This window comes from Drosophila novamexicana, unplaced genomic scaffold, assembly GCF_003285875.2.
Source record: "Drosophila novamexicana strain 15010-1031.04,08,12 unplaced genomic scaffold, DnovRS2.1 tig00000121-arrow-pilon, whole genome shotgun sequence".
In the NCBI taxonomy this organism is placed as follows: domain Eukaryota; kingdom Metazoa; phylum Arthropoda; class Insecta; order Diptera; family Drosophilidae; genus Drosophila; species Drosophila novamexicana.
The window spans coordinates 951,207-979,137 of NW_020824773.1; the positions used below are offsets into that span (position 1 = coordinate 951,207).

The 27,931-nt window shown below is 38.3% G+C and overlaps 6 protein-coding genes across 10 annotated transcripts; 2 read left to right on the forward strand and 4 right to left on the reverse strand.

Annotated features, from left to right (window-relative positions):
• Nucleotides 1-859: 859 nt before the first annotated feature.
• On the forward strand, nucleotides 860-2,757 carry LOC115757924 (zingipain-1). Its single transcript, XM_030698387.1, has 2 exons — nucleotides 860-950; nucleotides 1,726-2,757. The coding sequence occupies exons 1-2, from the start codon at nucleotides 861-863 to the stop codon at nucleotides 2,662-2,664; spliced, it is 1,029 nt and encodes a 342-aa protein (XP_030554247.1). The 5' UTR covers nucleotide 860; the 3' UTR covers nucleotides 2,665-2,757.
• A 2,836-nt stretch (nucleotides 2,758-5,593) lies between these two features.
• Nucleotides 5,594-12,067, reverse strand: LOC115757886. 4 transcript variants are annotated; one of them, XM_030698325.1, is made up of 4 exons: nucleotides 11,976-12,067; nucleotides 8,390-8,606; nucleotides 7,954-8,121; nucleotides 5,594-6,821 (listed from the first exon to the last, which is right to left on the reverse strand). In XM_030698325.1, exons 2-4 carry the CDS (start codon nucleotides 8,445-8,447, stop codon nucleotides 6,583-6,585), a joined length of 465 nt encoding a protein of 154 aa, XP_030554185.1. In that variant the 5' UTR covers nucleotides 8,448-8,606; nucleotides 11,976-12,067; the 3' UTR covers nucleotides 5,594-6,582. The 4 variants fall into 4 exon arrangements, with proteins under 4 accessions (XP_030554185.1, XP_030554186.1, XP_030554187.1 ...); XM_030698326.1 differs by lacking the exon at nucleotides 11,976-12,067 and adding an exon at nucleotides 11,445-11,517; XM_030698327.1 differs by lacking the exon at nucleotides 11,976-12,067 and adding an exon at nucleotides 11,460-11,476.
• Nucleotides 12,068-12,285: 218 nt separating this feature from the next.
• LOC115757918 lies at nucleotides 12,286-12,967 on the reverse strand. The gene is made up of 2 exons (XM_030698381.1): nucleotides 12,662-12,967; nucleotides 12,286-12,609 (listed from the first exon to the last, which is right to left on the reverse strand). Exons 1-2 carry the CDS (start codon nucleotides 12,942-12,944, stop codon nucleotides 12,392-12,394), a joined length of 501 nt encoding a protein of 166 aa, XP_030554241.1. The 5' UTR covers nucleotides 12,945-12,967; the 3' UTR covers nucleotides 12,286-12,391.
• Nucleotides 12,968-13,148: 181 nt separating this feature from the next.
• On the reverse strand, nucleotides 13,149-14,008 carry LOC115757838 (NADH-quinone oxidoreductase subunit B 2-like). The gene is made up of 2 exons (XM_030698271.1): nucleotides 13,622-14,008; nucleotides 13,149-13,568 (listed from the first exon to the last, which is right to left on the reverse strand). Exons 1-2 carry the CDS (start codon nucleotides 13,948-13,950, stop codon nucleotides 13,226-13,228), a joined length of 672 nt encoding a protein of 223 aa, XP_030554131.1. The 5' UTR covers nucleotides 13,951-14,008; the 3' UTR covers nucleotides 13,149-13,225.
• Nucleotides 14,009-14,213: 205 nt separating this feature from the next.
• Nucleotides 14,214-20,296, forward strand: LOC115757837 (pre-mRNA-splicing regulator female-lethal(2)D). 2 transcript variants are annotated; one of them, XM_030698269.1, is made up of 4 exons: nucleotides 14,214-15,145; nucleotides 18,232-18,356; nucleotides 18,426-18,759; nucleotides 18,819-20,296. In XM_030698269.1, the coding sequence occupies exons 1-4, from the start codon at nucleotides 14,593-14,595 to the stop codon at nucleotides 19,700-19,702; spliced, it is 1,896 nt and encodes a 631-aa protein (XP_030554129.1). In that variant the 5' UTR covers nucleotides 14,214-14,592; the 3' UTR covers nucleotides 19,703-20,296. The 2 variants fall into 2 exon arrangements, with proteins under 2 accessions (XP_030554129.1, XP_030554130.1); XM_030698270.1 differs by lacking the exon at nucleotides 14,214-15,145 and adding an exon at nucleotides 17,282-17,877.
• Nucleotides 20,297-20,866: 570 nt separating this feature from the next.
• On the reverse strand, nucleotides 20,867-26,503 carry LOC115758088. The gene is made up of 9 exons (XM_030698605.1): nucleotides 26,407-26,503; nucleotides 25,905-25,989; nucleotides 25,014-25,296; nucleotides 23,017-24,355; nucleotides 22,551-22,937; nucleotides 22,156-22,485; nucleotides 22,054-22,095; nucleotides 21,674-21,994; nucleotides 20,867-21,612 (listed from the first exon to the last, which is right to left on the reverse strand). The coding sequence occupies exons 1-9, from the start codon at nucleotides 26,453-26,455 to the stop codon at nucleotides 20,960-20,962; spliced, it is 3,489 nt and encodes a 1,162-aa protein (XP_030554465.1). The 5' UTR covers nucleotides 26,456-26,503; the 3' UTR covers nucleotides 20,867-20,959.
• Between the last annotated feature and the right edge of the window lie 1,428 nt (nucleotides 26,504-27,931).

Sequence of the window (27,931 nt, forward strand, 5' to 3'; positions counted from 1 at the left end):
TACACTGATCCAAATCAAATCAACCTCGCTGGTAAACATTTTAAATTAAATGTTGTTCAATTTCAATGATGTCTTAAAATTTAGACATTTTATTTATATCTATAAATTGGAAGGGAAGTACATGAAAAAGTGCTAATATTAAAATTGAATATTGGAAGATGAATCACAATTTGTGTATCGAACTCATTTCTGGGAGAAACCAAAATGCCCCCGAAAACGGATGCGCCCTAAGAATACAATGCTCAAATTCCGGCAGTGGGATTTCGAGGGGAACATTTACCAAACAAAAATGTATAATAATTAATTTCATTTTCTTTTCAGCTTTTGAATCACAAAAATTTGTAAGGCACGTTAATTTGCTTGGTTCGTGTAGATGCATAGCTTATCTGTCGGGTTAATTGTCAAGTTTTACAACATTTATGATCTTGACAATGTGCCAACAATTGCCGGGAAATGCCAATGCAGAGTTTTGAAGAATTGAGCACAACGTTAGATTGAACTAGGCCAGTAGAAATTACAAATTAACAGAGATATGAGAGCCCCAACAGCGCAGTGGGGCGTGTAAACAGGCCACGCCCAGTTAACTAGCCAAATCGACAGACCCCAACCATATAGACAACAACAGTAAAATATATATACACCATAATTAGGCAAGTGCGAATTAAGCATTTGTGAGCCGCCAAGAATACATGAATCTAATGCCGCATATGTAGAAATCTATTTGCACATTTCTTGCGGAATGGTGGGTCGTTTATCTATTATTTGCTTGTCTAATCATAAAGAAAGTGCATGGATGGGTGCGACTATATAAAGGTACGGCTAATGTTCAATTCTTAACTAGTGTCTGATACATTTCGACGATGTTTAAGCTGTTTCTGTTCTGTGTTTTGTGCTCTGGCGCATATGCCTACAATCATGGACAGGCCTTAATTGATTTTAATGCATATGTGGTGAGTCTGAAAGTTAAGGTGCAAGGACATGGAAGTTCCTTAAAGCATTTGACATCCCGGTGAAACATATATCGTAGTACGGGAAATAATAGTGCAGTGAAGGCTAGTTTACGCCAAAATCCAATAAGATTTAAAGCTACTAGGTCATTTTGAAAACCAAGAAGGTTTATTTTTATACCCTGAAATGAGTATAATGTATTTGTGCAAGTTTATGTAACAGACATCTGCATGAACGCCTCGATATCAGATCCCATAAGAGCCAGAGACTTCTTTCCGATAATCGATTTCTTGTCTCGTTTGCAAGCAATCGATAAAAATCGATATCGCTAGATTTCGATATCGATTTTTATCGATCAAATCTCTTCGGGCCTAATAACTTAATTAACCATGTTGAACATTTAGCTTCTAGAATAATATATTTTTATATAATTTACTATCTTATCTAAGTACACATAATTTGAATACAAACTTCATTTTATTATCAGAGTGTAATGCCATACCGATTTTGCCAGCAAGCAAAAGAGGACATTAGCTTTTTCAAAAAAATAAAAAAGAGTTTTCCTAAAACAAGTAATTTACACTTTCTCTCGAAATAAATATATGTATGAAGCCTTTTGCAAGAAAAGTGACAAATTACCTTAAAATGAGAAAAGTCCTTCATTCTAAATACAACTAAGTAAAGTTATGCTTGGTAGATGGGTTATCTCTCCCATCTCTCCCACTAAGACTAATAATTCAGAATAACCTATCAATAAACTTCAAATATATATTTTAGGACAAATTTAATAAGACCTATAGCACCGCAGCGGAGAGAAACACTGCCAACTATTATTTCAACTACCACAGCAACCAAATAGCTTCGCATAATGCGCTGGCGGATCGTAACGCCAGCAGCTACCGCGTGAAGGTGAATCAATTCTCTGATATACGATTGATAACATTTGCGGCACGTTTGCCGCAGGCTGTCTATCCGACGACTTTTGGCAATTCAACGCCCGTGCCACCAAACGAGATAGCCCCGCCCCAGTATGACATACTAGCCGAACTTGGGATCAATGTGACGGCACGGGATCAGGGCACCGTCTGCAGCAGCAGCTGGGCCTATGCGGCGGCCACGTCCATTCAAATACTGAATGCCGTACAGACTATAGAAGTGCTGCCGTTGAACAACTCCGCCCAGGCACTGATCGATTGTGCTGGCATGGGCACTGGCTGCACCACGCAGGTGCCACAAACGGCCTTCGACTATCTGACCCAGACAGACGCTGTTTTGCTGAACGAGGATGAATATGCAGCTAACAATTCGCTGAATCATCAGGGCATGTGCGTGCCCAAGTTGGCAACGAGCAGCATCAAACTGGACTCCTATGGCACCATAGAAGATTGCGACGATGATTTGCTTATGCGCTACGTAGCCAGCCAAATTCCAGTGATTGTGGAATACAATCCCGCGACCTTTGGCTTCATGCACTACAGCAGCGGTGTCTATGTGCCGCCAGTGCGGGCCAAAGCCAGCAGCTCTCAGTTCCTGGTGGTAGTCGGCTATGGCCACGACACGGATAGCAATCTGGACTATTGGCTCTGCCTGAACTCCTTTGGCACCGAATGGGGCGAGCAGGGCTTTATCAAAATCGTGCGCAGCTCCACCCAGCCCATTGCCAACCGAGCCGTTTTCCCCAACAGCTTGGGCGCAAGCACGTCGACAACGCCATAAATTATATACTGCGAGTATATTGATATATATCATAATATATGTCTATCATAACTAACATATGTTTTACCTATTTCCATATCTACAGATATCTAATAAATTATATATATATCGTTGTTACATTAATGTCTGCGTTCGTTTAAACTGTGGATTTCTCTTAAATCTTGATCAATCTTGTAGACAAAAGAGTAAGGATATCTGCGGTAGGCCGAATATTTGATGAAAATATTTTGGAAAATAGTTTTTTTGCCATACAAAAACTAATATCGACCTTTCTTTCTATTGTGTCATATAGTATAGCAGTCCAATTAATATTGGACTTCTATTTATTAATAGAAATAATAAGTTTGGTTAGGACATATTAATAAACAAGAAAGTTTTTCATACAAGAAATTAATAATCCACCGACCTTTCATAAGGCAGCTATGGTTACGAAGTTTATTTTTGTGTGAATGTTCAACAAAGCGAGCATATATTAAAATTAAAAACTAAAAGCCTTATCAGAATACAATTATTTTTAATATAACACAAAATGATAATCAATTCTTCCAATAATAACCACCGCGAGGATTGTGCCACACTTGGGAAAAGAGGGAAGATTAACTAGAAGAAGCCTGCTGGAATACGGTGGTAATCGAAGATTGGGTTCCCAGTTTAAGGGCAAAAAGAAGAAATGTTTTTAAATGCGAACTGTCTGAAACAGAAAGACGGCTCTATGCAAAGTTTCAAGGCGATGGCTTTAAAGATGAGGGTCTAATTGGCGTAGAAACAGACAGACGGACGGACAGATGGATGCACGGACGGATAAGCAATATCAAGCCGTCTGTTACTGCTGATAAGAATATACATATATATATATTATACTTTTTTTTTATTTTTATTTTTATTGCTTATTCATTAAATAATAATCAATAATTAATAAATAAATTTGCTGCGTTGCATGTTTCGATATGTTGATTTCCTCAGAGACTCGGGAGAGAGTTCAGTCACGCTGCTAATTAAGATTTAGTGCTATCTTTACCTAGTTAACTAGCTTACTACTAAAATTTGTATAAAGCCTAGGCTTTGTAAGGTCTACAAGGTGCTACAAGGTCTTGCGGATACAGGAAAAAGTATTTAAATTGAATGCAAATGTGCTAATTAAGATGTCGTAAGATGCCTCTCTCTCTCTCTCTCTCGCTATCTACAAAAATCTCTTTTTAAAATAAAAGCAAAATCAAAATTTAATTCGTGTTCGAATTATGGTAAAAATCCCCTTAAATCAATTAATTACGCATATATCTTGTTGAGCGTGCTGCATAAATCGATAAAAGAGCAACATGTTTTTTTTTTTGTTGTTTTGTGAAAGTTTATAACTTTTTGATTTTGTATTTTTTTTGTTTTGTTTTTTGTTTTTGTTTTTGTTTTTTATCGTTTTATTCAATTTTGTATTTAGTTTATTTATTGATTTTTCATCTACAAGCGGAGCTTTACAGACTTAAACGCTAAAAATTAACAAGTTCACATAATTTTTTGTAAATTGTTTGGTTTTTGTTTTTCTTTCAATTTTTGTTTGTTTTGTTTGTTTTACTTCATTGTTGCATATATATATATTTCTTGGGTTTGCTTAGAAACTCATAAACCAAATGTAAATTATTATTATTCATTTGACGATTCAGCCAGCGCAGACGAAACACATATAAGTTTATTATTATTGTTTATTTTATTATTATTATTATTATTTTTATTAGGTATGCAACTGTGTGAGTGTGTGTGTGTGTGTGTGTGTTCTTCATTCGTTTCGTGTTGTGTGTCAAATCTGTGAGTTCTTTTATTTATCGAAACGTTTTTGGGTTTAGGACTAATATGCGTGTATTTATTATAGGGGTTTCCTTTCTCAGTAGATGCTGAAGATGAATCAAACTTTGTTTTTACTTTTATCTTTTTTTGTTTTCTTAGCGTGTTTTATTTATTAAATTTTAGCATTCTGAGCTGCTTGTTTGTATTGTGGTTAGCATTGTGTTATAAACATTTATATTGTGGATTTCTTTTCGGTTTTACTTTAGAATATGGTCACTCGTAAAGCAAAATACAATGATATGATTCACGCTGCCATTTATATTATTATTATTATTTGTTTTTCTTTTTTTTTTTTATATTATTTTTGCGTGTGCTGTGTGAAGTATGTGTATGGCATGGGCTTACTCTCACTTTCTATTGTATAAAATAAACTTTTGTAACTTTCTTTGCCTATATCTTTCTTTAAAAAGTGTATGCTCTTTCAACTAAATATACTGCAATTAAATATATATTTATAATTTCTTAAATATGCACAAAATGTGTTTCTCATATATGTATATTTATTACGATACAACGGCTAGTGTTATGTTGTTGTTTTTATGCACATTTTTATATATATTTTTTTTCTTGCATGTAAATTAAAATTAGTTCAATTTATCTACATATGCTCACAATGTTGTTTTTAGCTGTCCATATAATTCTTAATAATATTTAACTAAATAAAGATCATTCAATAGAATATGTGTGTGTGTGTGTGTGTGTGTGTTTGTGTGTATAAGTATAATCATGTACGAGTTAATCAATTGTTGTATGTATCTATGTTGTATGTATCTGTGAGGTCTACACCAAATCAGGTATTGAAATGTATTTGGTTTTGTGTTGTGTGTTGGCTAGTGTTTGTTGTTTTGTGTGGACTGTACTTTGCCTATTAGCCGTGTCTTTATAAATTTATATATATTTTTTAAATTTGTGCCTATCAATTTGTCAAATAAAGCACTTGAAAATTGTTTATTAAGAATTTATGCTTGTCGAAAAAATAGAAAATAATAATTAACTACACGACAAAATTTTCATTTGACATTTTCTTTACTTTGTTTTTGTTTTTTTTTGTTTTTAGGAAGATTTGTATTATATATTTGATTTATTTATTTGTCTATTTTTATATAATTTCTTTTTTGTATGAAGCTTAAAATGGACAAAATGTGACATTTTCATAGTTTCTTATTTATTCTTGAATGTTCTTGTTGGTTTTGTAAATAGTTTGTTTTGCTATGTTATCTGCATTTAGTTGAAATTTAAGTTTTTATTCTATTTCTTTTACTCTGCAATGACTCATAATTTGTTTGTCAAATGATCTGGTGTCCTAGTTACTTCAAATACTATACTCTATTAATGTACTCATTGAATTGTGATTATTATTTAATTTATTGTTTGTTTGTTTTTTTTTTTTTTCGATATCATGTGAAGAGTTTGTTGTTAAAATTTACCTTTTAGGGCTCTTTGCTGCATGTAAATATCGCGTCTTAATAGTTGAAATGCTTTGAACTTTCTAATAGCTTCTCGTGCTAAGGAAATCAAGGTTTGAAAAGATTTCGAAGTTTCAAAATACCGAACAGACATTTGCAATACATTTGAGAAACTAAAATTTATTTAGTTAAGCTTGTTTTTGGGCTTTAAAGTTGGGCATGCATTTTTTTCTGTGTATTAGGCGGAGACATTTACTGGCAGTTTTTTGTTTATTTCTGTTTTTTGTTTGGATATAAGTACATTTATTAAAATTAATATAAAATTAAAATGAGCTTAATGAATAAAACAATTCAATAGATTTGACCGCCCAAATAGAGTTTATGCATTTTATTTTGTTTCATTTTACATTTACATTAAAGGTACTCTTGCATTTTTTATGAGCCCAACAAATTAAGTACAGAGTTTAGTTTATATGTTTATTTTTTTTTTTGTTATGGTAATCTCTCATTTTTTACGCTTACGAACACATGTATAATTAAATTAAATTATGCAACTTAATTAACTGGCCAACGAGGTGGCTAAAAACTGAATTTTTATCAAAAACTCAATTTGAAATTAGACCAAATAATATTGAAACACAAATTGTTATTGGAAAATTGGAAAATAAATGGATATTTATGAGCTCTGCACTCTTATGCTGTGTCTTGTCAAGAAGAGCGCGAATCCGGCGGCCAATCCGAACAGCAGCGCCATCTGCGATATGCCAACGGCATTGGCCCCATTGCACAGCTCCTGGGTGCAGGCGCAGTAGGTGGCGGAGACATCGTGTGTGCCCAAACGCCTTATGCACTCCTTATCGGTGCGTTCGTCGGGTATATAACCACAGCCGCGCACAACGCGCACCTTTCCGTAAACTGAAATACAATTTTATTAGCATCTCGTTTAATTTGGAATTTGTGCTAAATAAAAACAAGTAAGAGGTTCTGGTCGGAAGCTCCCGAGTGGGGGATACCCTGAACCCTCTTCTTCCAACACCAAATGCAAGTGTATATACTATTCTAGAAACTATATGTCAAATTTGCTTACTTTAGCTCTTATTATTTACAAAAACTGGATTTCGATATAGATTTTTATCGATTTCTTGGAAACGGGGCAAGTTATCGATTATCGGATCTGCGGATCTCGATCTCAGATTTCAGGTCTCTAGTTCTTATAGGCTCTGAGATCCTTGCGTTCATACATACGGACAGACGGACAGACGGACAGACTGACGAACGGACAGACGGACGGACAGACAGACGGACTCGGCTCGGCTATTGATGCTGATCAAGAATATATATACTTTATGGGGTCGGAGATGCTTCCTTCTGCCTGTTACATACATTTACATTTTTCCTTCGAGTTTTAATAATGGCATTTTTATCCCCCTGTAGGAACTCAATTGGGAAACAGCACAATCCTAAAGTTTTCCGTGGAAAATTCTAAGATTTTGGTCATTTATCATTTGAATTTTAACTACTAAAAATTTATTAAATAAACATATTCTTCGAGCTATATGGGAGGATTTACCCTCCAGTAAGCATTTAATTGGAAAAAATCCCAATACTGGAGTTTTTCGATTTTAGCTATTTATATATAAAAAAAAAACAGCTATATTTTTTATATTCCTTGGATAAAGATTTTAGAAAAGAAAAAGCGTGTATCTGATTTTTCCAATAAATAATTGTTTTCTATTTTTCAATAATGATTCTGGATCTATTTTCCCCATTAATTTTAATTTATAATTTTCAGTTTAAAATTTATTTTCAAATGAAGAAATTGTTATTTCCGTTTTTAATATTTTCGATATATTTTCCCCAATATTTTTAAACTTATTTTTGATTGTAGAAATTTATTTTTTTTGTTAACGCAATAGCTAAAAGTTTTAACTATACTTATTATATTCGATACTTTAAAATATCATTATTTAAAATTACTTAAAATATATCGAACCTTTTTCTGACATATTTGTACTTTATAATTTTTGTACCCATTGTTGAAACTTACTTTTCTGAACAGTCTTGCGGCACAGCATGGGCTTGTACTTGTCCTTGAGATGCTCCAGAGGCTCCTGTTTGCTGCAGTTGACCTCGCCGATGGAGTAGGGCTCGAAGGGATCACCGCAACGTGGATCGTACTCGCTGTTGCAGTCGTAGCACATAAGGGCAGTGGTAACTGTAAGTGGCAAGAAGTGGAAGAACAAGAAGAAGAAGAAGAAGAAGAGAAGAGAAGAAGAGACCTCAACACAAATCCATACATAATCATATCAAATTGCATTAGATGTGTGCAAAGCCACTCGCAAATGTTGTCTAACAATGCGAGCAAACGGGAGGGGGGGACAGACGGTGTGGGAGGGCTGTTTGTGTGTGCATATGTGTGTGTGTGTGTGTGTGTGTGAGGAGCTTTGGCTTTATTTTTGCATTGCATAAACCTGAGCGCTTACCTTGTATGCAACACAGCACGCCTAACAACAGCAACGTTTTTTCCATAAAAGGCGACATTTCTGCAACTGTTGTTTTTGCTGTTTTTGTTGTTGTTGTTGTTGTTGTTGTTTTGTGTACTTTGCACTTGTGTCGCAAATTTGTTTTGTATTCAGCTCTCACCGAAATACACTCAATGTTTCTTCTTCTGCTTTTAGCTGAGTTAAATTATCATGTTAGCTAAAATATGTTAAAAGAAAATGAGATAACTTTAACTTGTTTGTAAAACCATTTTTTCATGATGTATTTATTGTTTGAAATAATTTATGTTTATATTTCATTTGAATTGGTATTTTCTATGCTTTTTACTTGTTTAATTTTAGTTGAAAACTTTCTTTTCTTTTGTTTTTGCATAATTTGGTGTTAGCACTTTTCATTTTGCAATATTTAATAATATAATAACTTTGCTCAACACTTTAAACTGAATAAACTTAATACTCAACCTTTCGGCTCAACGAAAATCAGTTGACAAAAATAAATAGAACTGTGTGTGGAAAGGAAAAACAGCAAACGCAAAAGTGGGCCGCATTTTTTTCAAAAATAGGCAAAACTGTTACAGTAAGCTGCGGGCGGGGGCGGCGAGGGGAGGATAGAGTTGCATTGCAGGGCATTTGGTGAGCGCAGCGGCGCAATGCAGCGCAACAAAGAGCGCGAGAGAGAGAGAGAGAGCGCGTGCGATGCTGCTCCAATTGAGAGTAAGAGTGAGCTGAGACGCTGCAGCTTTGATGACGTGCACACGACCCAATTAGTGGAACACAAGTTTGTGGAATCTAAAACTGAGTGCAAATCAGGCAATTCTCACTCAATGCTCACTTCGACTCGGCGACAAGCAGCAGTCAAGCGGCCATTTAATTGGATTGCAATGATTGCTGCTCTTCTCGCTGTTGCTGTTGTTGTTGTTGTTGTTGTTGCTGCTGCTGCTTTTATGTTTCCTATGTGTCATCCACCCAGCATAGGCTGGCACTGGCTTGCAATTGATTTTCCCCGTGTGCAATTGTTGCCAACTAAACCCACCATATATAATGGGGCTTTGGTAACATCCCACACCAACAACTAGGCCAGGTGTGCTAATAGGAAGATGGGCGGTGCGGGGGGAAGGGGTTAAAGTGGCAGAGCATTCCATGTTGATGGGTCGCTTAGTTTACCCAAAAGGACTTGTTTTGGATTACGATAATGCCATTAGATACATTTTATGCTAAAACATTTTTATGGTTTCTTAAATGGAAATAAATTTAAAAAAATATATATAAAAATTAAGTGGCAATGCTAAAAACTGGTAACTTTTTAATGTGTTCCAAAAGCAGACAATAATATTCAAATTATTTTTTTAATTTATGAGACGTTCTTGTAGATGATGAACAAGCCAAAAAAAAGACAACTAAAAGCAGGTGCACGTGCCACTTGAATAATAAATGTGAAAAGGACACTCAGCAGTAATCACATGATTGCCCCTAAATGATCATAGCACAGCTTGAAGTGTGCGGCTTCCAACTGCGGCTGACAGCGCCAGCGGACCACAGATGGTAGGAGGAGTCTGCCCGTGTAAGCCCCCAACAGTGGCACAAGTCGTATACGTAATCAGGAAAGTGCAATGCACCGAAGGCAGCCATAGTAGGCACCATTCTGGCACACACACACTCACACAGACACACACACACACACACACACACACAGACACACACACACACACACACACACACACACACACACACGGACACACTGCAGAGGCAGATATCATCGGAGCATGACTAAATGGCAAATATTACGCATACGCCTCGTTTGCGGCTCAGTTAAAATTTGGGTCTCTGGCACAGAAGGCACCGCTGCTGGTCGCAACGTTCTGGCCCGAGGCAATCAATAGGATAGCCCACGGGGCCGTTGTCATGTCTGACAGCCAATTGTTGTTGTGCCCCAGCATTGTTGTTGTCGTCTTAATGGCTCGCTGACATGCTTCGAATGTCGAGCAGTCAATCACAGAATTGACTCGTCCTGTTGCCAGCCAAGCGGCAGTATGTCTTCTTGCCATTATCTATCACAAATATTGTTATATATTTATGTTGCAGCAGTACGTGCAACACTCTGCGTGGGCGGTGGGCGTTACGCGGCGACCGGGAAAATTCAATAACTGACCTAGTTCTGTTCCCAGTTATCCCATATATGTGCTGGCTTGGCATGTGTCTCCGTTCCTCAGACTTTTGGCATTTCCTGCAAGGAAATGTTTCGGCTGCTTTTCCCCGCTTGGAAGGGGGGGGGGGAAAAGCTGTCGCTTATGTAATAGTAATAGTCATACAATTAGCAAAAGGGCCAAAGAGAATACTTTTTCTTTTGCCTTTCTTTTTTTTGCTCTGTTCTTTTTTTACTCTGGTTATTGATTTAGCCATTAAAAAGAAAGTGCAGTATGAGTAAAGGTAGCCAAAGCCTTGCAAAAAGGTGCCAGTTAATAGACGCAATAGTTGTTGTTCTTCTTTGGGGCAGGTGGGGCAGCTGGGACAGGTGGGGCAGGTGGGGCAGCCAGACAGTTAAACTAGTTGTATAATGCAAAACGTAAAAAAAAAAACCATAATATATTCGTGTCAATTTATAATTTCAGTTGATGCAAATACTTGAAAGCTTCTGATATTGAATATTATTAATTTGGTTAAGATTTGGATTAGGCTCTTGTATATATTATAGGTATTTGTTGATTTCTTGGACACATTTTCATTCTTTTCAATTAACATTTAGTCACATATATTTTATTTTTTATATAATTGTTTTGCTCTTTGATTATGCCTATTTGGGCCATTTGTTGTAAAAGTTTTTAATGGATTTGACGTGCACTGAAAATTTGAAAGTGTTTTGTAATCACTTTTTGCACTTTTGTTCTTTCGCGTCACTTTTCGTCTCGCAGGACTTTTGGCACAATATTATATAATGCCAGCTCTTAACTGGAATTTATTTTCAAATTGGCTGCGCTTTAAGTATTATATCTATATATATATATATATATATGTGTGTGTCTGTTTTTTTTTTATTTACGTAAGAGGCGAGCACATTGAGAAAATATTTGATGACTGTGGCAAGTTGGCGCCGTTGCAAGAGCCGTTGAACAGGAATGGCCTATTGTAGCTGATGCCAAATGGAAATGGAAGCGCACGAAAGTGAAAAGCAGCCGAAAAGGGCTCAGTGGGTGGCTGGTGGGCGGGCGGGCGGTCGATTTGAGCGCAAATTTGTGGACAAGGCAAGGACGAAGCAGCATGCCAAAGCGCACAGCAAGAGAGGCAGAGCACAAGAGTCGCGCAAGGGTGGCGACAAAACGAAAAATACAGCAGCAGGCGGCAGAGAGTGTGAGCGTGAGAATGCGCGCCCTAAAAGGACACGGGAGAAGTACAAAAGGCAAAAAAAAAAAAAAAAAAAAAAAAAAAGAATAGTTAAATCGATAACAAACGCGCCACACAAACCCCAAACGGGATTATCTAACACGGCTTAATTGCCAATTATTGTTAATTGTATATTACGCTCAAGGCTTTAGTTTGACACGCCAAATATTTAGTTACACACTGCAACTACCTTTGCTCGAACACACTTTGAACTCGTTATCAATTTGTGGTATTCTTTTCGATTCGGAGACGCTAAATCACTGCGATTACGCGACGCAAAACGTTGCAACCCCAAAAACGTCAAATTGCTTTCTGAGCGGCTCTGCAAAATTTTGCAGCTGTCAGCCGTCGGCGGCGGAAGCAGCCGCTGCAGCCGCAGCAGCGACTGGGCGCTCCCAGAGCGTGCGCAGTATTTAGTGTATTTAGCTAGTGTGTTCAATGTAATACTAAAAAAAAAACTAAATTATTTTATTTATTAAAATCGAATAATTAACAACACTTAAGCTACAACCTTAAAGTAACTCGTTTTGTTATTTGAATTTTATGAAAATCGTATCAATGCGCGCCATATACGCACCAGTGTTGCCCCATCGATGAAAAATAAATTCAGTTCTTCAGGGCTGTCATAATTTTCGACCAAAATGATTGCACCTCCGCATTTTGCATTAGCGCCCGTTTCTTTGCACTCAATACTATGTTGAGTATATCAGCACTCTTGTAGCGATCACGGCCCATGTTTTTGGCGTCCGATCTTTCTGGCGATGCCTCATGATCTGCTGCCTCGTCGAATGACTCCAAATCCGCTGCAGGGCTGGCATTTTGTGCTGCAATTTTTGTTGGTCATATGCGATTTCCTAGTTAAATATATCAGATTACCTTTTTTGCATTTGCTCGTCTCTGTTTTGATCTTTTCCACACGCTTTTGATAGGGCTTGCGTTGCTTTTGCCCTTCTTTGGACTGTGCTGGAGTTGCTTTGCAGCGTTTGCTAGAAGTGGCTGCAACTGTGTCCCCAGGTGGTGTTTCTGGGCTGGAAACGGGCAGATCCTGTTGCAAGCGTCGCTTTACGTGCAGATTTAGGCGCTCCTTGATGTTCGACTTTTCCGGCGTTCCTGGTGGTTCCAATTTAATTACTTGTAGATTTTCGGGGAAATCGGCCATCGCACAGCTGTATTTGTTTATTATTAAAAAAAAATCGATCTGGCAACGCTCGACATGGTTTTGGTACGCTTTTGTAACAGGTAGTATTTCACTGCCGCTGACGTCAGAAAAGCTATACGATATTTTAAACAATTTGTACATTGCAATAAGAAATACAATAGCATTTTTATAGAAAAGAACTAAATAGAATACAAATGCTAGAAAAACGTTGTTGCTATTGCCTATATTTGCATACAATATTTATTTAACACTTCTTGCTTATTTAACTGGAGACTATCTCTTTACTTTCTGTACCACATCTGCAACGTCCTCATGCGCTTCACCTTCTTTTGCAGCTGCAGGACGCCGTACAAAAGCGCCTCCGCAGTGGGAGGGCAGCCAGGCACATAGATATCGACAGGTATTATACGATCGCAGCCTCGCACAACCGAGTACGAGTAGTGGTAGTAGCCACCGCCGTTGGCACAGCTGCCCATTGAGATGACCCAGCGGGGTTCGGGCATTTGGTCGTAGACTTTGCGCAGAGCTGGTGCCATTTTATTTGTCAGCGTGCCAGCTACGATAATAACGTCAGCTTGACGTGGGGATGCACGGAACACAACGCCGTATCGATCCATATCATATCTGGAATGGATAATGATGTTTATAGATGTGTAAGCCGTTGGAATAACATTTACCGTGGGGCTGCAATGTGCATCATTTCCACGGCGCAACAAGCCAGGCCGAAGGTAAGCGGCCAGATGGAACCTTTGCGACCCCAATTAAGCAGATCGTCTAATCTCGCCACCGACCACTCGGCCATACTGGCCTGCTTGGTGCCAAAAGGCGAGTAGCCCTTCTTCGGCAGGGTATTGCCAGAGTCGACAACAGGCATGGTCTGCTGCTGGCGTGCCAGGACGGTGCCGAATGAGCCGCCGAATGCAGCTTGGGTAGCTGACGCATTCGCTGGGCTGGTTGTTGCACGCAGCAACTTGGCAAACGTTGGTCCAGCAATTTGTCGCAACATTTTGTCGTTGGCCGCAGACTTTTATGTAATTTGCAAAATAAACCAGGGCTACCAGAAACTGTCTTCTTCTTGAAGAAACGTAAACAATTCGAGCTAAGATGGGTGACCAGCTGCGGTTATTCTTGGATTGGGGTGACCATTTCGTTTTGGTATTATATCGCGTGCTGGTCCACCATATTGAATTTGACTTGACGACCATATGGCAACGCCGACCAAACGTTTTTAGCTAACTAATGATATCGACGGCTCCAAGAGAATTTATTAAATAAACGTAATAAAAGTGATTTAAACCACATAAAAATATTGATAAAGTGCGCATAAATGAACAATATAGCAAGTAATCAATAATTCAACGCTGAAAATACGCAAAAAGTACGCAAATTTTGCAACTGAAAAGTAGCAACGAAAATACAAAAAAAAATTTTCGCTTGCCTCGCGTCGTCTACAGCATAGTTTAGCATTGGTATTGGTGAGCAGGCAGGCCCGCACACATATAGAGCGTGCGTGTGCGAGAGCGAAAAAGGTGCTCCGCTGGCAGTGAGCATCGCGAGCTGCGAGTTTTTTGTGTGTTTGGTTCCAGTGTGTACAAGCCATATGAAAATCGAGGAAAGCAAAGGACCAACTAGAGCTTTGTATTGAGTTATGAGTGTCGCTGCAATGACTATGGACGATCAGAGACCCTTGATGAACAGTTACGATAAAATGTCTACAAAATATGATCAAAATTTGCACATGATCAGCAACAATAGCAGCAATAGCAACAGCAACAGCAACAGTAACAGCAACAGCAATAGCGGCACCGGCGGCGTGGCTGCTGGTGGTGTTGGTGGGGGTAGCGCTGGTGTTGGCGCAGTTAATAATATGGGCCCGTCTGGCCCGGCATCGCCGACGCCGTCTGGCTTCGAAGAGCTGCCAACGTCACAACAGCAGCAGCAGCAGCAGCAACAGCAGCAGCCGCATCATCATCATCACCATCATCATCATCATCATCCGACGTCAACGCAAGCGCAGCAAACACAGGAGCAACAGCTACAGCAACAGCAGCAACAACAGCAGCATCGACACCACCATCACCCACAACCAGAACAACAGCAACAACAACAACAACAACAACAACCGCAGCAGCAACAACAACAACATGATGCCGCTGTTGCCGAAGCTGCCGCCGCAGCAGAACAGCGTCGTTTGCTCGAAGGTATTAAATTATTATTTACGCATAAATATGCAAAACAAATTGTAAGCATATTATATATACATGCCGTATAATATATATATATATATATATAAATATATAGATATATATCAAATGATATATATTTATATATATGTCTCGTATGTAAACGAAAACAAGAAAACAAACAACAACAAACAGTGTACATTTGTGTAAATTGTATAATTTGTTTAGTTTCCTATTTTTTTTCAAAATGTTCAATTTGCAAATGTTGTGTTTAAGGTGCGTAAATAAAATATATTTTGTTATTTCGCGCACCTTAAACATTTGATGAGAGGTTGTTGCATTTTTGTAAGGCATTTCCACGGCCTAAGTTTGAGTTTTTTTGTGCAAAAATGCGTTTTATATGAAAAACACTAAAACAAAAAAGAACTCCACGTGTGCCTTGTTTTTTGGTTTATACAAAATCGAACTTTTGATAATTGAAGCGAACACTCTTTGAAGACTTTCAGCGTTTTGTTTAGTTAATAAGTTATTTTGTTTGTTGTTAAAATCAAAAGAAACAGCAAGTGTTTAACCAGTGTGTGCAAATCGAACTAATTAATCTAAATAATATAAAGCAATCATAGCAAATCAATGCATTAATCAAAAAAAGTGTTGCAAAGTGTTGTGTGCAAAGAACAGTTGAAAAAGATAGCAAAATATATGTGTGCATTATGTAAATGCATTATAACAAATATGAACAGTATTTAAGCAAAATTGTGTGTAACAAGTGTACAAAATGCCAAAAGTTGATCAAATTTCTCTACTTCGTCTACGTCTTCGCCCTCGCCCTCGTCGTCGTCGTCTCAAGAGTTTCTGCCGTGTGTACAGTTTTCGTTTTTGGCCAATTTCGTTGCCAACGTTGCTCACGTTGTCGTCTTGTCTACGTGCCCCTGCGCGCGCGTGCCCTCTTCTTGCCTTACTCACCTTCTCTCTCTCTCTCTCTTTCTCTATGTCTCTCCCTATTTCATTCCCACTGCCTCTCAATGCCCCTCCCCATACATTCTGTTTCGTCATGCTCCAACACTGTTTACACGGCTTGAATTCTCCACGCAAACAAAATATATAAATCACAAAATAAATAAAACATGAAAAAAATAAATCAGATGAAGAAAGAGTGCATAAAATGGTATATAATGTATATAAAACATATATATTCTAAAATATAAAAATTTAAAAAAAATGTTTCTCTTCAGTTTTTGTGTTATTAAGCCAAGAACTTTGCCAGTGTTAAGAATGTAATGCAAATCATGGCCCAAAATGAACTGAAAAAGCCAATACAAAAATTCACAAAATTAAATAAATAAATAACACAATAAATCTACACAAAATTCCACAAAATCAATTAAATATATATAAATAAATAACACAATAAATCGATACAAAATGTCATAAAACAAATTGAATACGTACAAATAAATAAATAAAGAACGCAACAAAGCGCGGGCTAAATTATCGTGTGTTCGTGAGTGCGTGTGTGTGCGTCTTTTTGTTGATTTTTCCAGCGAGAGATAAGATAATGCATATGTCAAATCAAATTTATTGTAGGCCAAGAAGGGCATTAAAAATCGGTTTGCCCAGACAGGCGTCTGCGTTAATGTAGTTAATTGTTTAATTGTCGCTTGTTATTTAATGGCTTATATGCCAGGGCTGGATAAACATTTGGGATAAATTGCAAATCAGATTGAAAATTCGATTTTCTTAAAAGATGAGTCATGTCCATGTACAGTATATTCTTGAATGGAAATATTTAATCAAAGGGCTTTAAATAAATTAAAAAAAAAAAAAAACAAACAAACAGTGCTGGGTAATTCATTAAGAGCTCCATCCCTGATTAGCATATAGGCCAAAGTGTTGTTTGCGTTTGTGAATTAACTCAAACATAAAGACAACACACACAAACGCAAGCTCGCACACCACAAACAAATGGATTTACACACGCTCACACTCACACGCACACGTTATAACGGCGCTCGGCTTGTTTGCGTACGCAGAAATAACAAGAAAATAAAACATAATTACCGCAGCTAAATAGCAAAACGTAGATATATATATGTACATATATATGTATATAAAATAAATATAAGAAATAAATGCATATAAATAATAACTTGTGAGTTTGCACAAGAAAAATATGAAATGAAATGAAAGTCGTTGAACTTTGTTATGAGAGCTTCTGAGCTAACGAGAGAAAAAAGAGTGTTCGAAAATGCCAGAAAATAATGTTGATGTTGATGTTTGTATGAGCTTTTTGAAAGCAAAGTGCGCGCGTCGAGTTTTTTGCAAGTGTTTTTCTAAATATTTTTCAGTTTTGCAACAAAATTTTCAAAACGTTTGTTGTTTCCACAGTGTGTCTTCTCTATAAAGCAAGCAATAAGCAAAAGCAAAATCAAATGCAAATGCAAATGCAAATGCAAACGCAAATGCAAATGTTAAATTAAGCAAGCAATATAAAAGTGCAAGCAAGTGTTGAGTAAATGTTGAGGCAAATCTCATGAGCCTCGCAATCTCGAAGCAAAAATTAGTGCAAGAAATAACGTGTGCAAGTGCAACGTTCGTGGCAACAACCAAATCCGACGACAGCAGCGGTAGCAGCAGCAGCAACTACGACAACAACAGCAGCTACAACAACAACAGCGAGAGCGCAACAACAACAGCCGCAACAACAGCGCAAAATAATGTCACGAACTTACACGAATGATTGCAACGCATTGGTATGATTTCGTATTAAGTTCAATTACAAAAAAAATATATCAAAATTCTTTCAAAAAAAAAAAATAAAATATGTATCTACCTACAAACTACAACCAGTATTCACAACACACCAGGTTGTGCAACCAAGTACTATATATATTGCCCTTAAAGAACTTGTAAATTTGTATCGTGGCGGTGGGGAAGCATCTGCTGATGTCTGCCTTGCCGCCCGCTGACCATTGCGTTTGCTGTTTGCTGCTTTTTATTCTACTCGATCGATTGTTGACTACAGCCCTGTGTCCTGGGTGCTGCGACGTTTACTAACACTATCTCTGTTTTGTTTTACTCTCTAATTCGTGCGCCCGTCCCTTCAGATGAAATCGAGAGCCTCAAGTTGGAGCAGACGCGTCTGGGACTGCAATGCGCGGACGCACAGCGACGCGAAAAGATTCTTATGCGGCGTCTGGCCAACAAGGAGCAAGAGTTTCAGGATTATGTGGTAATTTTTGAGTACATCTGACAATGGCACTAGGTGTATTCATATATACACTTTTACACTCCAACACAGAGTCAAATTGCGGAGTACAAGGCACAGCAGGCGCCCACAGCCTTAGCCTTGCGCACGGCTCTTCTCGATCCGGCTGTAAATTTGCTCTTTGAGCGTCTCAAAAAGGAGCTAAAGGCCACCAAGGCTAAGCTGGAGGAGACGCAAAATGAACTTTCCGCCTGGAAATTTACGCCGGACTCAAATACGGGAAAACGCCTCATGGCCAAGTGCCGTCTATTGTATCAGGAAAACGAAGAGCTGGGCAAGATGACATCCAATGGGCGACTAGCAAAGCTAGAGACTGAATTGGCAATGCAAAAAAGCTTTAGCGAGGAGGTCAAGAAATCTCAGTCAGGTATTATAATCCATTGAACAGCGATATATAGATAGATGAATATGTGTTTTTGTTCACAGAGCTCGATGACTTTCTGCAGGAGATCGATGAGGATGTGGAGGGCATGCAAAGCACTATATTGTTTTTGCAGCAAGAATTAAAGACAACGCGCGATCGCATACAGACGCTAGAGAAGGAAAACACGCAACTCCGACAGGCCAGCAGTGGCAACAGTCCAAAGGAGAGCATTGACAATGCGACAACAACACCGACGCCAGCCACCAATGGGCAAAGCAGCAACAACAATGTCAATAGCAGCAGCAACAACAACCCGTTTCAACAGTCCATCAGCAGCAGTAGCAGCGGCCCCAAATTGGAGACCATTGAAGAGAATGCCTGCCTGGAGACAACGGTTAGCACAACAATAACAACAACACACCCTGCTGATTATTTTAACGGCAACAACAACAACAACGAACAACAGACTGTGGCCCCAGAGCTCATCATGCCAGCCGACGAAGGCAGCAATAGCAATGGCAGCAAAAATGGAGCAGCCGCTGCGCGTTTGGCGCGCAAACGCAACTACGAAGAGGAGAGCGCCACGTTAACGTGCGTACAGGAAACGGCTACGGTGCCCGTCATGCGTGAGGTTAGTGCGCCACGTACGCTTCCACCGAAAAAGTCGAAGCTGCGCGGCATATCCACGCGACGCAGCTCACAGCTGGAGGGCGAGCAGAGTCTTGGTCTGATCACACCGACGCCCCTGGTGCTGGACAATGCGGTAGCTGGCATGGCCAGCGAGGAATTCGCAGCAGCTATGACGGCTGCAAATGTTCTGGATCCACCGGTTCCACTCATTGCGGAGGCCATCACCGAAGCCACACCAGCAGCACCAGCACGCATTCTGACGCGACGTCGGTCCGTGCGCATGCAACAAAACGGAGGCAGCAGCATTGACTACTGAGGCAGCAGCAGAATCAGCGGCAATGGACTTTTAAAAGGAGCGTGCTAATATTGCAAATTCTGGTAGCAGATGATTAAATTTGATGACTTTGTCAGGTCGCTATGTCTGCTATTGCCTAATACTAATTCGTTAATTTTTTGACGTTTATTTTGTGAATTGAGATTCAAGCGAGACTTGCGGTTAATCTATATATCTGATATATATACATAATTATTTTTTTTTTCTCCATTTTATACATTTGTACTGTACAATACGTTTGTAGTTCTGTTTTTGCACACGCATGCAACATACTTATATGCAACACACTAATTATCCTTAGTAGAAGTCACTGATATACATAAATACATACGAGCATATGTATGCATATAGAAATATAGTATATACAACTATATAACATTTTAACAATTATGAACGCTACAAATTATCTGCGTGAGATAACAAAATTTCATCCACAATTACATAATAGAATTTATACATATTTTAAATGGCAGTTGAAAAGCTAAAAAAGATCGAACCCTAAATCGTCGTCTAGCTAAATTAGTTTTTAATTTTAAAATTAAGTCATTTTTTATAATACGAAAAAAGTTGTATAAAATAATATAACCTATGTTAAAATAAATTGTTAAGCGTAACGAAAAATTAACTGATGTTTAGTTTTATTTTGTAAGTTTAAGAAAGTCATCTAGAAATAGTAAAAATATTCATTTTCAAATATTGATAGGCTACGCTAAGTGTGTTTGCAAAAGACATATCTCCGGAAAGTGCCTAACTAACTCAAGGCACGAGCCCCTATGGATTCGGTTCGGGTAAAAACTCATCGGCAGCTATGATAAATTAACCGTCAAACGCGTAAAAATTGGCCAGAACTATCTTTGGATAAACATGGAACCCGCAGACTTTGCTAAGCATCGTGCAACCCAAAAATTGGGTTGATGAACAGCCCCAACAGTATCAACTAGAGCATTAAAGTGAGGGCATATCAAATAACGGACGAAGAGCTATAAATCACGTTTATCACTGAGAGATGCAATTCGCAATTTTTGTGAGCTTGTAAAAAATGTCCAGGACTCCATCCATTTGCCCTATACTCCTGTCATACTAGATACTTAAAATATATCCATTTTTGGAAGAATATTATTTTTAATTAAAGCTTGTAGATATATAAAAAAAGGTAATATGTGCATGGTATTCAGAAAGTATACAAAATATGCTGTTAATGAAAATATTATAAATATTGGATATCTTATCGTTAAGTTATTATGCATAATTTTCATTGCCATCTTGGGTCGTTTGACTGGAGCATAGCGGCAGGTGATTGCACACATCCTCGGGCTTCACTTTGCTAATTAGATCTAAGGCGGCGGCACCGTAGCCATAAATAATGCTGTGGCATGGATTTCGGATAAAACTGGGCATATAATCACAGGTCAAAAGAAATGAATGCAGTATGTGGGCCCGTTTGGCTTTGGTGTCCAGCAGCTTCTCGAATCTAGTCACAAGAAGCTCGCATATTAAGCAGATCGGTCCTTGCTCCGGCTGGGCCAGCTGCGAGCTCTCCAGCTTGGCCTGTACCAGGGCCACAAATGCATTGTACTCCTCCTCGCTGAAGCAGAAATGAACTAGACGACATACTTCCTGTGGCGAAACACTGCCTAACATATCCAAAACTAATGGGCCAAAGCGTACGGCGATGTCATGGCATTCTTTACGGAACATAGAGGGCAGTTGATCGCAGCTGGTCAGAATTTCGTTTATGATATGAGCCTGCTTTTCCTTAGGATTCACGCTTGTCTTGAACTTGGATATGAACAGCTCGCAAAATATGCAGATGGGGCCCTCGGCTATCTGAACCAATTCCAAGTCCTCGGACTGATCTTTTTTTTCCTCGAGCATTGGCTCAGCAGTTCCAGCTAACGAACAGTCGGAATGCGGTAAATAAATGGCAAAAGGAAACATTTTCCATATACTCACAATCTTCGTATTTTGCAGTCGAGAGGTGACACACGTGGATCGCCTTGCAGATTAATTTAGCTGACATATGCTTCGTCATTAGATCGATTATCTGAGCGCCATGATTGTTCACCACACTTTCGCAGGCATGTTGCAGTTTTCCCATCCTGTGACAAACATGGCCCAAAGCCTTTGTGATTTCACCTTTGTCCTCATGGTGTTGCACCATATGCTGCAAGGCCTTAATTGCCGTCTTGCAAACAGCACATTTGGGCGAGCCTTTGGATACTTCCAGAGGGAACGGACCCGTCCCCTCTTTGAGGAGCGCATCGATGATATCAACTACGAGTTAATAGATGAAGTTGGTTAGCTGTCTAAGTTTGATTATATTTGATACTAACAATTCTCGACGTATTCTACCTGTTCCTCACTGTCAGCTTCCACTAAAGATCAAACAGGGACTGGTTAATATAGGTTTGTGGGTCGCATTATTTAATACTTACAATCTTCTACTGAGACAGACTTATGGCACATGCCAATCAACGTGCATATCTTCTTCGTCTTCTTTGTCATTAGATCAACAATTTTATGGCCGTGTTTTTGCACCATTTTCTCGCATCTGCCCTTCAGTATTCCCATCTTGTGGCAGACTTTATGTAAAGCTTTCTCAATACTTCCACTATCTCCACCTTTGCGTATTATGCGTTGCAAAGCTTTCATCGTAGCTTTGCAGAGCGCGCATTTGGGCGATCCTTTAAAGCCTACATCAGTAGCTAGTTGGGGTTGCTCCAGCTCTGACACATGTTTCTCTTCCATTGTCTCATCAATTACATCTAGTTATTCGCGAAAAAGAGTTGGTAAATTAGTCTTCGGAGTAGTTTGCTTTCTAATTACTCACAATCCTCTTCGGTTGCCGAGAAGTGGCACACGTGAATCGCCTTGCAGATTAATTCAGCTGACATATGCTTCGTCATTAGATCGATTATCTGAGCGCCATGATTGTTGACCACACTTTCGCAGGCATGTTGCAGTTTTCCCATCCTGTGACAAACATGGCCCAAAGCCTTTGTGATTTCACCTTTGTCCTCATGGTGATGCACCATATGCTGCAAGGCTTTAATTGCCGTCTTGCAAACAGCACATTTTGGCGAGCCTTTGGATACTAGTTCAACAGCTGATAAAGGTTCTTCGAGTGCGAACAGATCATCCTGCTCATCGTCGAATTCAACTTCGACATCAGCGGTCGGCTCGAGCTGGTAATGATCGTCTAGTTGCTCTTGAATATCTAAAAGTGGCAAAGAGAAAAAATAGCTCACAAATGCAGTTAATCAGTTTATCAGTTGAATTTGAGTGCGTATACTTACCGTCCTCTGTCTCGTATATGAGGCATTTGTTAAGGGCTCTGCATATTTGCTGGCGTGGCACATTCTTTTTTATTAGATCAATGATCATATCGGCGTGCTGCTTTATAATATTCTGGCATTCATTCATCAGATTCTGTTCCTTTAGCACGTGACACACGCGATCCATGGCCAGTTTGATATCCTGATGATGCTTAACCATTTTATGCAGAGTCATGAGCACCTTTTTGCAGAGCTGACAATTAATCGACTCCTTGTCCTCAATATCAGCGGTCAATTGCAGCTGCTCGCTCTTATTGGCATCGTCAACTAAAAGCTCGACTTCCAATTCGACTGGCGCTAGTTGGATATCTTGCTGTCCAATAGGAAAGCACATGCCTATCAGGGCGCATGCTACTCTGGGATTCCTTGCGAAGCGAGCCATTTGATCTCCATGCCTGTCTATCACCCCGTGACATTTGTTTGACAGTTTTCCTAGCTTGTTGCAGGCGAGATTCATGGCGTTCTTGATCTTCTCATTGCTGATGTGGGAACGAATCAGTTTCTTGACAATCCTAAAAGCACTTTTGCATACGAAACACTGGGGTAGTTGCAGCTTAATACTGGATTCCAATCCGTCGTTGGAGTCAATTAGGTATAGACTTTCTGTTTCCCCCTGCAGTTTCTTATGCTCGCGGCAGACATTGATGAACGAGCAAACGCTCTCGGCATCTAGTTGACTTTTCAAGATACTGTAGATAACATGATAGAACTGATCTACAACCGTCAGACACTCATTCTTGAAGCCGCGCGTTTTTTTGCAGTAGCCATCCAGCTTTTGCCTAAACTGCGCCTCAGTTGTATTGTGCAACAGGGATTCACGCAAATGTTGCACCAACTGCTTGCACTGGCCACAGTAGAACTGATCGCTTTTGATCGCTGGAGGTGCCAACGCCTCTGGCTCACTCTCGGCATTTGCACAAATGCTTGCAACTTGGCAAATGTCGTTCGACTGAAGATGCTGCTTTGCCAGCTCATAGAAGTCGTCAAAGTAGTTGGAGACAATGTTGGCGCAGGTGTCCGACAGGCGGTTAAGGCTGTAGCAGGTGTGCAGCAGTTTTTCAATCATGTCCGCCCGGGTGGTGGACTCAAACTCTTTCTTATAAGCCAGCATGACCAGGTTGCAGGTGGTGCAGGTTTGCTGATCGGGCTGATCCACACTACGATTTGCTCTGCTCGCCTCGTGCACCGTCAGATCCACATCATTCTCTTCCAGACTGCCGTCCAGGGCAGCTTCGTAGCTCTGCGGCAGCATTTTCTTGATCCTGACGTTGTTGCATAGACCCACCACGGTGCAAATTTGCTGTTCAAAAAAAAAAATTAATTTTAATATTAATTTTATTATTATCATTACCATTAATTTTTTTTTTATAATTAGAAATGGGAACTCTGTCTTTGGTCTGGGATTCGCGCCCGGATTCTTGATTCGTTGGCTTGATTTTGGCTATTTTATATATAACACATTTGAGGGTACCATTTTTACATGAATTTTGACCAGGAATAATATTGCCAGATTTAGATGCCAAATAGATATAGAGGCCAATCCATGTACAACAAGCCAAACCTTTTGAAAATCAGTTGAGTTTTGATCGCGTTATGGGGGAGGGAAATTTTGACCTATGCTTTTATAGGATATCTGACGGTACCATTTTTACATGAATTTGAATGCATTTGAATCAACGACCGCTCGCTTGTTAGTTCGACGCTCAGACACAAGTTTATAAAGTCGCGTTTACCAAGCACACTTATATGGCTGTAATATTCGTTATATCCCAACACCAAGGTCAAAACCTAGTGTTCACATTTCACCCTAAAGCAAACTTCAATACAAATTTTAGTTTCATGGTTGGTTGGTCACCAATCAATCGTTCAGTCAGTCAGTACAAGCACTTAGATACATATATATACATATAAAGATGTATGAATACCTAAATTTCTGCATGTATTTTCTTGTTACCCACCTCATGGCTCATTTGCGAAGACATCACCTCTAACAACTCCGGCATGCTGTTCCTCATATGTGTGCTGCATTCCTTTTGAATTTGGATAAGGGGTATCTGTTGGCAAGAATCCTCAATCATCTGATTGAGTTCCACTTCGGCATTGTCTCCGGGTAGCTGACTGCGTGCCTGCCTGATAATGTCCTTACATATCTGACAGACGGCATTCTTATCCACAGGCACCGATCGCTTCTCCCAGACAGTTTTAGTACAGTGTGTTGTCGCTTGGCACTCTTTGGCATTGCTGTAGATGAAAATGTTAAGAAAAGAAAATTAAAATGATAATATAATTTAATATAATATAATAATATAGAATAATATAATATAGAATTCAGGATGAAATCATTTAATTTTCCAATAGAATAATAAAAAATTGCGATTATGCAATTTCTTCGATTAGCGCCTATCAATGTGTGTCTGAATGTGCTCTGAGCCCTATTATTAATCTCAATGAGTAGCTGCGAGTTATTAATAAAATGCAACAAAATGAGGGTCCAACCACATAATTACTGTAAACCGCCGCAGAATAAATATAACTTAAATTAACTTACGATTAATCGACGTTGCGGTGAATGCAATAGCAAAACACTGCAGTAATTCTATTAATATTAACCACTATTACGAATGCCATCAAATCAGGTCTTCAACCAGCTTTATATTAAGACGAGAAAATAAAGAAAATAAAATGCACACATTTCCACACATTTCCTGACGCAATTATAATACCACTTTACAGGGATATAAAAGTTAAGTCCAAATTTACACAATTGGAAATTTACAAGTCAATTTGAAACTAGATATATGTACTTATATCTAATTATCTGACCTTTAAAAATGTTAAGTTGTTCTTACCTCAGATTGTCGCACAAGTTTGCAGGGTCCAGCTTGCATTTGATCCCTGCTACCTCCTCAGGAATCGTTGCGGAAATGAGAACGCCTTCAATTATAAATATAATACAATGACACTTTAATAAGGAAATTCAATTAACAAAATTAATATTGAATTTTTGAGCCAAAACTGTTTAAGTGCTTTAGTTAAGTCAATGAACAAATTTAAAAAATACTCTCCAACAAAATTAGGAGGTTCTCAGTTATATTTTATATATTCTTAATCTTCATTTTCATTATTGGAAAGCTTAAATTATCATCAAAAATCTATCAATCTTGTCTTAGAACTTTCACTCTCTAATACATATATAATTTAATGGACTGTAGAAATTTCACTTAATTAAATCAATTTAATTCAATATACTTGTATCAAATACACTTTTTGTATAGTTTTATTACAATTTTAAAACAATAAAAACTACTATTGTTGTAACTTTTCCGTAGCGATTGCTCACTAAAGACTTACTGTACATAAGAATCACAGCCACAAAGGCTGAGAGACCCGCGGATCGCATTGTTTTTCTGTTTTTAAATAAATTATTTAGTTGATCTTTAAAACAATGCGCCTCAGTTGGGATTCCAAAACAAACTGCAACAGAAAAGTTCGGCTGTTGTTCTTATATAGCACCGATCCTGATAAAATGAACTAGTTCATATTAGTCCTTAGTTTGAGCCGGCTTATCTGGCTCTGCGGTTGAGCATTGTGGTTTGGGTATAACTCATAACCTAGCCCCTGCAGTAATTATTTGCCCGACAAATAAAAGGCATATATTTATGGTTTTTAGCACTTTTGACAAATTTGTTCATTTATTAAATTATTAATATATGCTTAATTAATACATAAATTTCTATGTATTCAGTGTTGTTGCTTTTAAATTAAGTTTAATACAAACTGCAATGGTTAGTGAGTGTTTTAAAGGAAGTTTTTATCTTTCGTCTCGGTCAAAATTTGCTTTATTCAGTTATGTTTCCAGTTCCGGTTCCGTTTCCGTTTAGAGAAAACTGCGGAAGTGGAAACAGTCATGTTTATTTAGTTTATTTTCTTTTAGTTGTTTTCTTTTTATGCAACGACTTGTTATGTTCTGATCAAAAGAGGCCTCGCGGCTTATCTACATTTTATAATATCTCTTTTGTCTTTTATTATAGGTTGGGCGAATTAAAAAGGTCTTAGTTAACTACTGGAGTGGGACAATTGTATTTAGTGGGTTTTGAATGGCTTTAAATAAGTAACAGAGAGAAGTGTAAATGTTAAATAGTAAATAACAAACTCTAGGCAATCGAATGGCACAAGGGTAGGTACACGGGTACTACAAAAATTGGGAGGGACTCAAGCTTTGGGTGTGAAAATGGTATCAGAATGTGTGAGATTTTTAAGTAGCGTAAAATTCGAATTTGGAGTTTGCCTCAATGTTGAAAGTGTTGGTTATGAATTGTTCCAGATTATTCTGTAAATTTCAACTAGTCAAGTTCAAATTGAATTTCAATTTTTTTTTGTCTTTAAATTTTCTCATTTAAATCTTAATTTACTAGACGCTGCTGCTTCTGCTCAGTTCTGTGGCTCGTAGCTCGTATCAAGTAGTTAGTAGTATGTAATAAAAAGTTGTTATAATAGGTACTTGTGGGTTATATTAGGTATCAATCAGTATTATCATAACTATTATTATTACTTTTGTATATATGCTTTATATAAAAACAAAGAAGGTTTCCTTTTTTTATTACTCATATTCTATGTGGTTTTTTCCTTTTACGCTATAGCTATAACGAATGTTTATAAAAGTATTTAATGCTTCGTAAAGCCGAACTCTTAAATGGCCTTTGGTTTTAGTATTGTTTTCTCTTTTAATTTATATTTTTGTAGTTGTTGTTTGGGCTAAGCTAAGCAAATATACAAAAGCTACTTAAACGTATAGCATGTACCTGGCATATATGTATTTATGTATATTTAAATGGTTCATTATTTTTGCTTTATTTATAGGTATTTTTGTTTCGTA

What these genes read in the sequence shown, in the direction of transcription:
- LOC115757924 (XM_030698387.1), top strand. Translation starts at nt 861, where the DNA reads ATGTTTAAGCTGTTTCTGTTCTGTGTTTTGTGCTCTGGCGCATATGCC. An exon ending in TTGATTTTAATGCATATGTG is followed by an intron (nt 951 to 1,725) that starts GTGAGTCTGAAA and finishes TATATATTTTAG; the next exon opens with GACAAATTTAATAAGACCTA.
- LOC115757886 (XM_030698325.1), bottom strand. Translation starts at nt 8,447, where the DNA reads ATGTCGCCTTTTATGGAAAAAACGTTGCTGTTGTTAGGCGTGCTGTGT. An exon ending in CGTGCTGTGTTGCATACAAG is followed by an intron (nt 8,122 to 8,389) that starts GTAAGCGCTCAG and finishes TGCCACTTACAG; the next exon opens with TTACCACTGCCCTTATGTGC. An exon ending in CCGCAAGACTGTTCAGAAAA is followed by an intron (nt 6,822 to 7,953) that starts GTAAGTTTCAAC and finishes ATTGTATTTCAG; the next exon opens with TTTACGGAAAGGTGCGCGTT.
- LOC115757918 (XM_030698381.1), bottom strand. Translation starts at nt 12,944, where the DNA reads ATGGCCGATTTCCCCGAAAATCTACAAGTAATTAAATTGGAACCACCA. An exon ending in GACGAGCAAATGCAAAAAAG is followed by an intron (nt 12,610 to 12,661) that starts GTAATCTGATAT and finishes CAAAAATTGCAG; the next exon opens with CACAAAATGCCAGCCCTGCA.
- LOC115757838 (XM_030698271.1), bottom strand. Translation starts at nt 13,950, where the DNA reads ATGTTGCGACAAATTGCTGGACCAACGTTTGCCAAGTTGCTGCGTGCA. An exon ending in ATGCACATTGCAGCCCCACG is followed by an intron (nt 13,569 to 13,621) that starts GTAAATGTTATT and finishes TATCCATTCCAG; the next exon opens with ATATGATATGGATCGATACG.
- LOC115757837 (XM_030698269.1), top strand. Translation starts at nt 14,593, where the DNA reads ATGAGTGTCGCTGCAATGACTATGGACGATCAGAGACCCTTGATGAAC. An exon ending in ACAGCGTCGTTTGCTCGAAG is followed by an intron (nt 15,146 to 18,231) that starts GTATTAAATTAT and finishes CCGTCCCTTCAG; the next exon opens with ATGAAATCGAGAGCCTCAAG. An exon ending in AAGAGTTTCAGGATTATGTG is followed by an intron (nt 18,357 to 18,425) that starts GTAATTTTTGAG and finishes ACTCCAACACAG; the next exon opens with AGTCAAATTGCGGAGTACAA.
- LOC115758088 (XM_030698605.1), bottom strand. Translation starts at nt 26,455, where the DNA reads ATGCGATCCGCGGGTCTCTCAGCCTTTGTGGCTGTGATTCTTATGTAC. An exon ending in GGCTGTGATTCTTATGTACA is followed by an intron (nt 25,990 to 26,406) that starts GTAAGTCTTTAG and finishes TTATAATTGAAG; the next exon opens with GCGTTCTCATTTCCGCAACG. An exon ending in CATATACGAGACAGAGGACG is followed by an intron (nt 22,938 to 23,016) that starts GTAAGTATACGC and finishes TGCCACTTTTAG; the next exon opens with ATATTCAAGAGCAACTAGAC.